Source organism: Chiloscyllium plagiosum, unplaced genomic scaffold, assembly GCF_037043375.1.
Source record: "Chiloscyllium plagiosum isolate Xiang-an unplaced genomic scaffold, Cpla_swu_hap1 HiC_scaffold_11, whole genome shotgun sequence".
NCBI lineage: Eukaryota > Metazoa > Chordata > Chondrichthyes > Orectolobiformes > Hemiscylliidae > Chiloscyllium > Chiloscyllium plagiosum.
In genome coordinates, this window is record NW_028270149.1 from 85,382,809 (window position 1) to 85,393,234 (window position 10,426).

General features: G+C 40.9%; 1 protein-coding gene across 4 annotated transcripts in view; it reads left to right on the plus strand.

Annotated features, from left to right (window-relative positions):
• The window catches only part of LOC148148867 (interferon-inducible GTPase 5-like), a 38,906-nt gene extending 30,828 nt beyond the window's left edge, over window positions 1-8,078 (plus strand). For 3 of the 4 annotated variants that reach the window (XM_087992277.1, XM_087992278.1, XM_087992279.1), the window contains exon 3: window positions 1,680-8,078. In XM_087992277.1, the coding sequence (XP_087848403.1) occupies window positions 1,687-2,883 (1,197 nt within the window). In that variant the 5' untranslated portion in view covers window positions 1,680-1,686 and the 3' untranslated portion in view covers window positions 2,884-8,078. The remainder of the gene's footprint in view (window positions 1-1,679) is intronic. The other variant, XM_087992280.1, reaches the window with a different exon arrangement.
• Window positions 8,079-10,426: the final 2,348 nt, after the last annotated feature.

The window sequence follows — 10,426 nt, forward strand, 5'->3', positions numbered from 1 at the left end:
AGGGGGAATCATGTCTCACTAACTTGTCGGGGTGTTCTGAATAAGCAGCAGAAAGGCTCCACGAAGATAATGCTGTTGGTGTGGCCAACATGGATTTCCAAAAGGTTATTGATTGCTTACATGTGTGTTGTGAAGTTATGTTATGTCTTGGTATAAAAGGCTCAGTAGCAATATGGATATAAGATAGGCTGAGAGATAGGAAACAGAATGTAATGGTCGATGGATGTTTTTTGAATTGGAGGAAGGTTTGTATTGGAGTTCCCCAATTGATGTGCAGAGGACAATTTCAAAGTTTGCAGGTGATGGAAACTTGGAAAAGTTGCAACCTGTAAGGAGAATTGTGTGCAAGTTCAAATGGACATAAACAAATTTGGGAGAGTTGACAGATAGACGACAGGTGAGGATCAATACAGAGAAGAGTGAGGTGATACACTTTGGTTGGAAGAACACTGAAGAGCAACATAAAAGAGAGGGTAACATTTTAAAGAGGCTGCAGGAGCAAAGGGACCTGGGTGAATATGGGCACAGACCATTGAAGGTGGAAAAGCTGGAGAAAGCAGTAAGCAACACTTTCCGTATCCTGGGCGTTATTGATAGGAGCGTAGAGTACAAGAACAATGAGGTGAAGTTGAATTTGTGCAAGACATTTGTTAGACCTCCACTGGAGTAGTTTGAAGAAGGTGAACAGAGCATGGAAGAGATTCACAAGAATGTTTAAATGGAGGGGAAACTTCAGTTATGAGGATTGTTTGAGAGGTTAGGACTTTTCTCCTTGGAAAGAAGAGGAGTAAAACAGTTGTTTTTAAATTCATGACAAAGCTGGATAGTGTAGATAGGGCGAAACTGTTGCCATTCATAAGTGTCCAGAATGAAAAAAACAAATTTTCAAGAGAAGCGAGTGTGATGTGAGAAAAATATTTTTACAAGATGAACAGGTTATACCAAAATGCAGTGCACTCTGGAGTCAATGGAGATGGATTCAGTTGAAGCATTCAGAGAGCAGTAATCAGTTGATTGTTTCTAATCAAATAATGTGAAAAGGCAAAAAAAAACACAAGAGACTTACATTAATTCATGATGCTCATTTGACGAAGTGCAACAGACACAATGTTCTGAATGGCTGTAACATTTCTGTGAGTTAGTCGATTGGCCCTATTGGACATAAACTATATTACAGGAGACAAAAAGAAAGGTTGGAAAGATTTCATTTTAGACATCAGATTAGAACACTACCCCTTCTTCCCAAAAATAGCCGTGCCTGCTGCTAAACAACAGCAAATTATTTTTCTCTCTGCTATTTTTTAATGCATTGAACAGTTCAACTGAAGTGTTTAAAATATCATTAAAACACACCTTAAAGAAAACAGACCTCCAGTCTACTTGGCATCAATTTACATACTCACAAATTAAACTCTAAAACTGGGAAACCACGTGTTAACAAGGGGAAAACAAGATTGAAATTACATTTTGCATTTAAAGTTATAAGTTGGTCTTAATACAGGTTCTTTATCTTTGAGCCCTTTAACCTTTTGGCTGTTGTGAGTGAATTGTGGCAGTCCCAGTGATTTCAGCTTTAGATTAATAAATTCTGATTGTAGTTCTTCTTCAACCTTTGACTAAAGGTGCACACAAATTTAGAGAAATTATGCACAATGTGCGATATTTGTTTCTTTCCACAGAGATTAGATGGCTCAGTCTTCATACTCTGCATTTTTCAATTTGAAGGAACTCGAAGATCTCAAGACTGCCTATGAAACAGGTGGGCTAAGTGCTGCTGTGCCTCTGATACAGAGGAAGATAAATGATCTGACAAATACAAAGCTGCATATTGCAATGATGGGAGAAACAGGGTCAGGGAAATCCTCCTTCATCAATGCGATGAGAGGACTTCAGGATGGTGATGAGGGAGCAGCTAAAACTGGGCCCACAGAAACCACAATGGAGCCAACCTCATACCCACACCCCAACCTGCCGAATGTTTGTTTTTGGGATCTGCCAGGAATTGGAACGCCAGAATTCCAATCTGATAAATATGTGAAGGAAATGAACTTTGATAAATATGATTTCTTCCTCATTCTGTCAGACTGTCGTTTTCGAGAAAATGATGCACGACTTGCCAAAGAAATTGAAAAGCTGGGGAAGAAATTCTACTTCATTCGATCTAAAATTGATAATGATCTTGAATCTTTTCAAAAGCAAAATATACCATTTGATAAAGATGAAGAGCTGGACAAAATCAGGAAATATTGTGTCAGCAGCTTGGAAAAGCAAGGAGTTCTATCACCTGTTTTTTTGATCTCAAACTTTGAAATGAACAATTTTGATTTTCCAAAATTAAATGATGCCATCAGAAGTAATCTTGATGACATAAAGAAGCATGTTTTCTTGTTGTCCCTTCCAAACATAACACTGAAGATAATAGAAGAGAAGAGAAAAGACCTGAAGATTCGAATCTGGATGTTGGCCACACTTTCTGGTGCAATAGGAGCTGTTCCGATTCCTGGCCTGTCCTTTGTTTGTGACATCGGGATACTGGTTACTGCAATTATAGATTTCCGTAAGTATCTGGGTCTGGATGATGTCTCCCTTCAAAGGTTGGCAAACACATCAGGCAAACCTGTCAGTCAGCTGAAAGCTGTGGTGAAAACTCCCCTAGTGGGGGAAATAAATGAACAATTTGTGAAAAGATTGTTAGCGGGCACAACCTTTTTCACCGTTTCAGCAATTGAGCTGAGTCTCGATCTCATACCAATTATTGGATCCATCTTTGGAGCAGGATCATCATTTCTCATGACCTACAAACTTTTGCATGGTGTACTGGATGATCTTACAGGGAATGCAAAGGGAGTGGTACAGGTTGCATTTGACTCTGATTTTCATTGAGTTTCCAATAAATCATTCAAATACCAGAAAGAAATTGAACCTTTTGTTTATGGCATTGTCCATATCCCAGGACATTCCAAATTGTCCCGTAGTCAATTAATTCTGTTTAAAGGGTAATCACTGATATGACTGAGAAAAACAAAGCAGCTCATTGGATTACAGTACGATCTCAGAAGAAATTGAGATAACTGGTCAACTATTGTATTTTTACTGACTTATTTCCCAGGAAGCTCAGAGACCTTCTCTGCTCTTTATCAAATAATTCCAGCGATGCTTCATACTAAAAGGAACAAGCACATTCGTTTGGAAGACACCATATCAGTATTGCTGCAGTGAGCACGATACCATGTATCTGCCAAGATCATGTGCTCAATTCCCAGGAAAAAGTTAGGATAAATTGGAAAATTGCAGCACTTCCACTCCTCATACAATTTGCTGATCTCTCAATTTTACCTTCCGGAATGTTTCTCATCTATTCCTGATTTCTGTGATCAACACACTGATTTCAGAAACATGACTGATTCGTCTGTGTAGGAATTTCCCTCCTGCCAAACCATCATAGCAGAGGTTGCTGTGTGTAAAACAGCATCTACAGCTTGTGTTGTTTTCATGCGGATATAGTGGCTGCAATACTCTTGACTTTTCTGTCATTGAATCTCAGATAAATACTCACTTAAAGATTTGAATATGTGTTGAACTCAGTGCCACACACATTAGTTTGAGAAAAATAAACAGCTAATCCAGGAGCGACTAAGTTTCAAGTTGAAGCCTTTCCTGAACAAGATACACCATTGAAAACCAAGGAAAATAAGAAGGTCTCCAGAAAAATGAGGGCCAACAAATAACCCCATGAATGAGTACATTTGTGCTACACACTGACAGCCATGACGAATGTGGATTCTTTCGCACAGTTAGGACCATTTATGGCCCAAGTATACTAACAACTAGTTAATTGAGTGGTACAAATGGAGCGGTGCTCATCAAGGAAGATCAGTGCTCATTGGAAGCAACTCTTCCAGGACTCAGTACTCAATGTGAGTATCCTTGAGCACAGCTTGCTAGACATCACTGTCTCAGCATAGCTCCAGCTCAACATGAGGTTGACAAGGCCATCTGGCAACTGAGAACCAAAAGGTCACCAGCTCAGATGGAATCCCGCCAAAATACTGAAATACTGTAGTGAAACACCTTAGTCACTGGCATGTGGTGTAATCATGCTCATGTGGAAGAAGGTGAGCACACCTGCAGATCTGAGATGCTGTAATTGTGACCATCTTATGGAAGGAGACAAGATGGATTGTGGGAACAATATGGGCCTCTCCTGCTGTCCTCTTAGTGCTGGAGAAGGTCTGATTTAGAGTCACAATGTCAACTCTATGTATCAAGAGGCATGGTAAATATGATCACAGTGAAACAAGTTCAGACAACACTACAACCTTCAAATATGGCCTTCTTCAACCTCTGTCAACGTAGAGGGACAATGAAGCATCCTGCTCAAATTTGGCTGCCCATGGAAATTTGTTAGCATTCTCCATCAGCTGCACAACAGCATGCAGCTATGATCCTTACCAATCGATCCAGCAGTTACCCAATACCTGTCACAGTGGGTGAAACAAGGCTGTCATCTCACCAACACTGTTCCCCATCTTTCTAATCATGACACTGCATCTCGTATCTGGAAAGCTTTCTGATGGAGTGAAGCATCTCAACAGCTTCAGCAGCAAGCCAGCCAACATGAGCCACTTGCAGTCCAGAACCAAGACTACCCCAGCCTCTGTCATGAAGCAGCTGCAATGATGCATTTGGGAGCGCACAGATTTAACGGCTGAGCCCTAGTCCATTGCTGATGCAGTCACAAGTTCATATGTGAGAATGAGCCATTGGTTAAACATTTGGAAGACCAAGACTTTTACCAGTCTGTCCTCAAGGTAGAAGTTTGTCCAATGATTACCAAGATCCATTTTGAGCAACTGGATAATGTGGGTCAATTCTTATGCACTGGCAACCTCCTCCCATGAGGGCAGGTATTGAAAATGAAATGTAACATTGCCCACAACGTAGCTGTCAGAGGAACAGAGTCTTTGATGATAAAGACCTCAAACCTAGCACCAAGTACTGCTACCTGCTCCTCTATCCGAGTCAGAGACATGGACAATGTACAGCAGATATTTCAAATTCCTCAGGAAATATCACAGTAATGCTGTCACAAAAAAACCCTGCAAATAATCTGTAAGGATAGGTTCTCTAATAAACCTGTTCCCTCTTAAAATGCAAAACTGTCACTGGCTCGTGGGAAACTCTTACCCAAGATCAACCAAAGTAGAGAAGCAACATCTACAAAGATTCAAACTGTTTCGACCATCTCTGACAGACCTAGCTGGAGGTCAGACACAAAGATTGGAAGAAGCTACTGAGCATCCTCTCCCCTCGCCCCTTCAAACACTACCTGCCCCACCTGCAGCAGGGTGTGCAGGACCATCATCATACTGTTTAGTCAAGTCAGGACGCACAACTTCAGCATGGGAGATAGTCATCCTCTGTATCTGACTATGGAGGTGAAAATACTGGGTGTCAGATTTAGCTTAAATCTGATTCACTCCAATTGCAGTCTATATTTCAAAATATATAACTGGTCCTTTTTTTTGGGATTGCTATGTTTTCCATTTCATCTGCTGTTGAAGAGCAGTGAAAATTCAAGTAAATTGCCAACGCTTTGTTTGAAATTCTCTGAGATTTTACAAGGATCGAGTAAATTAATTGGAGAAATGCTCATGGAAATTTAGGCCCCATACCTATATTCTTTAAAAGTATCAAGCTTACTCTCATATCATCCTGTAGTACAGCCAATCGCACTGTAATACAAGTTTATAGTCAATTGCTGTAGAGATAGAGAGTGGATTATATTTAATTGACTCTATTACTGGATAATATTAGAGTATTATCCACTAATGCAGAGGTGATTGCAATGTAATCTAGCAGATTAGAGGCAATTAGTTAGAGACAGACAAACTGCAGATGCTGGAATCCGAAGTAGACAGGCAGGAGGCTGGAAGAGCACAGCAAGCCAGGCAGCATCAGGAGGTGGAAAAGCCTGACGTTTCAGGGGTAACCCTTCTTCAGGAATGGAAGTGGGGGTATGGGGAGTTGCAGATAGAGGTGGAGGAAGGGTTACGGGTGGGAAGAGGGGTATAGAGGTGAGGTGGTGATAGGCAAGGGGGAAGGTTATTTGACATTGGAACCCAACCTATGGCACGACTCCCTTTCTAGCCTTGCCTCCTCCCTTCCATCCCTCCAACCAACCCCTCTTTTTAGCTACCAACTGGATTCATTCCTCCTATCAAACAAACAGGTTATATCCATCACCTGTATTCACCTATCACCATCTCACCCCTCTGCCCCCCTCCCCACCCATACCCCTTCCCAACCCTCTCTTTATCTGCAACTCCCCCTTTCCCATCCCCATTCCTGAAGAAGTTGATTATACCTGAAACATTGGACTTCTCCACCTCCACATGCTGCCTGGGCTCACTGTGTTCTTCCAGCCTCCTGCTTGTTTTGAGACAATCGCCATGTAATCCAATAGTATTCAGTCAATTGCATTACATTTCAATAATAGAGTCAATCTCTGATTAATATAATGATCTAGAGACAACAGCCTTACATTCCAATAGTACAGAGCCAATTGCTGTGTAATGATCCAGAGTCAATTACCTTGCATTCCAATAGTATAGTCAATTGCTGTTTAATCTAAGGATATAGAATCATTTGCTTTATATTCCAATAGTATAGAGCCAACTGCTGTGTAATCTGATGATATAGAATCACACGCTTTACATTCCAATAGTATAATCAATTGCTGTGTAATGTACTGATATAGTCAATTGCTTTATGTTCACTAGTATAGGCCCAATTGCTGTGTAGTGGATGCGGGTGCAATTGCACCATTTACAAGACATTTAGACAGGTACATGAATAAGAATGCTTTGGAGGGCTGTGGGCCAGGAGCAGGGAGACAGGGCTAGTTTAGTTTGGGATGATGTTTGCCATGCACTCGTTGGACTGAAGGGTGCTGTGTGACTTGGTGACTTTATAGAGTCAAGAGTAAGGAGTGTGGTAATGTGGCAGGTGGGTGTAGGGGTACAGGTGGTAAGTAATTCAGGGAAAGATGTGATCTGTAGGAAAGGAGGTAAGATGTCTGATGAAAATGGAGATAGGTTGGCAGTACAGCGAGGGTGTATGTGTATCAAGTAACTGTGTCAGAGTGTCGATTGGACTGGGTAACTGGAGAAAGGGCAGGTCAGTCTGGGTATCTGTGGGGAGGTGTTCATGACCCATTAAGGGTGTGACATGTCCTCAAAAGCGGGGAGTGTCAGACATTTAAAGGAGGGTAGAGATAGTCAGTGTGAGTGATTGTGAGGACAGTGTTGAGTTGCAGAGCTGGCAATAGGTGAGTGGGAGTTGAGGTTTGGGGTGGTGGTAGTGGTTAGAGGACTTGGTGACTGGGAAAAGCTTGCTAGCCATGAGTTGTAACAATTTTAATCCCTCCAATTTTTCCTGCATTGTTATACATACATGGAGATTAAATCTCCGACTCTAAGACTTGGTTGGAGAGATCCAGGCATGAGGTAACTACCTGTTGGCTATTTGAGCCAATTGCAATGGGACTTCCAAGATGTCACAACATGAACTACTTAAGGTATGTCAAGACACTAACTGTCAGAAACATTGAGGTCTGAGCCCAACAGTCACGCTCATTTCTGCTTGCTAACAATGATATTGGTCCAATTGCAGGAACCTGGTTTTTCCAAGAAAAGTAATAGATTCAAACCCTCTGTCTGCTGTGAATTACCTGGGGACTGAAGGAGCCTCCCCTTTCTCCTCCATGGCACTGCCTTAGCCTACATGAGTTCACTTTCCAACCAATACGTTCCCCTTTCTCCTACAGTATAATAGATTTTTGATATTTTGAAATTTGGCATTTGTTCAGAAGAATGTAAGAAGAAAGGCTTTAGCAACATACCTCTCTTTTATGCAATATTAAAATGTCAATTGCCGTATAATATAAGGCTAATAAAATAAAAATGAGTTTGTGAGACTGCCATTGTAAGTTTGCATTTCTTGTTATGTTTTCAATGATTGTTTTGAGCATTGGATTATTATTGACCAATGAAATAAAGTTATTGGTAACATGATAATGCACTGTGCCCTGCCCAGTTAAAGTATAACTTACAATGTCATGGCATATTGTAAATACTTCAAGATGTTCTGAATGCTTGACAGCCAACAAGGGTGTTTTCATCATTCACTATTACTCTCTCCTGATGTCAGAAACACAGCAGTCAATTTTCACACAGTAAGCTCCCATAGTGGTAATGTAATACTGACCAGGCATCTCTTTTCAGTGGTCAAGGTTGAGAATTACTTCACATCTGTCCTTTAGTATGATGCTTCCAACAATACACAGTCCTACAAGAGACAGTAGGGCAGTACTCCCTCAATCCAAATTCAGAGGCAAGTGTATTACCAACTGTATCACAGTTTATAATATCTATCCTGTAGACTGCTGAATGGCGATCCTATGAGTACTGTGCTGTCCTTTGCTGCTCGTGTTGTGCCAGCTTAAATCAAATGGAAATTATTAGAAGAATTTCTACATCATGGAATTTAAGTTTCACCATCTCTCCTGTTTATAAACACAGATCCTATTCAATTTGTCCCAACGTTTTTAATATTCCACAAAACAAAATCTCACTCAGATAATCTGTGTTTCAGAGTGGGCCTGAGGATTTCAATGTGTCTCAGTGCAGTCAGGCATCATCCCCACAACACTGAATGTTCTCTTTCTATTCTCCCATCAAACTTTCTACCTCATCCAACACAGACCACATACTTTACAGTCCCAAATAGTCCAGCATAATTTGGGAATGATGCATCACCATATAGTCCTGACATAAAGTCTGAGTATGCTGCATACAGATTGAACAGGACTGTTGAAATTAACCTGACAAAATGAACAGGGGTGAGACTGAAACAGTCATTATAGTTGGTTTGCATAAAGATTTTTTGGACTTTTCTTTGAAGTGAATGGGAAAGAATTTAAACTCCAAGAACAGACCATATGAGGTGTGGCTAAAGCTGGAATGTGACCAGTTGAGGGCATTCTGGTCTCATTGGAGGTCAAACGCCAGTCTCAGTATACTCAGGGTGGGGAATTCTGAGTGAACTGGGGCCTGACATTCCATCACCAACAGACTGAGTCAGGAAATCCCTTGTCAGAGCCTGTGAATGATCAAAGGAATAAAAATGTCTATGAACAAATGTAGGAACTTAGAGGTTCGTGGGAGGTGTAAAAAAATTTGTAAATATATACAATGTTATGTCATTATACCATTCTGATATTTCTGATTTTTTGAGAACTATATTTAAAGGTTACATTTTTACAATGGACTGCAAGTCAACATGGTCTCTCAGGATATCACATCACACTACGCTGATTGAATATTAAACAATTCCCAATATTATATGGGACCAGACCAAATTTATCTCCAAAGGGGTCACAAGGAAAATTTCAAATTCACTGAGAATTTCCCCATGGGTATATCAAAACACATTGACTTTATGGCTTTTCTTCAAAGATTAACTTATAAGGAGACTAATTTGTGAACAGCCTGTGCTTTCTGAACACCTCAAATGGCAAAAAGAAATCAAAGAACAAGGATGATGGTGTGCCTTGATTTGGAATAAAGTTGGAAATGTTGAGGCAGCGGCCACCTCGATTTACCGACGAAAGGTATTGGAGACAGCAGAGAGAGCAGCCGAGACACCGATCAGCCTATCCATCCTGAAGCAGCGTGTTAACAAGAGTGTATAAAGTATGAATAAAATCAAATTATCCACTTTGGTAGGAAGTGAAAAAAGCATAATATTGAAAGGGAGAAAGTTTATATAATGCTGAGGTGTAGAGCCTCTGGTGTCCGAGGAGATGACTTGCATAACATTAAATTGCAGATCCAGAAAATGAGTAGGAATGCAAATCGACGTTGTTACCACCAAGTGCATCTGATAATTCATCCGACCTGGAGAAGCCCCTGTTTCCTGGTTCCTCCGACTGCATGTGTTGTGAAGGTCTACTTCTAACTGGCAGCATTTGACCGGGTGCAAGCCTGGGGTTTAAATATGGTGCTGGTGCCAAATGAACATCGAAGGTCTCAGCAGAGTGATCATTCCTATTGCCAGTGAGCACAAGGGAGCTGAAGCAAAAGCAGACATTGCTGGAGAAACACAGCAAGTCTGGCAACAACCATGGAGAGAAAGCAGAGAAAATGTAGCAGAAATAACTCCACAGACGCTCGTATTCCGTCATCTTTTCCCACGTGGAAAGTCCTTGACACTGACCCGACTTCCTCAGAGCCACCTGTCAGAGTAAATAGAATGACTGACAGTTCCTATTTATTTTTTAAAAATGTTAATAACCCGTACAAATTACAAACAAACAAATAGCAATTTACAAGGGAAAGGGGCATCAAAGCCAGACCCCCAAATC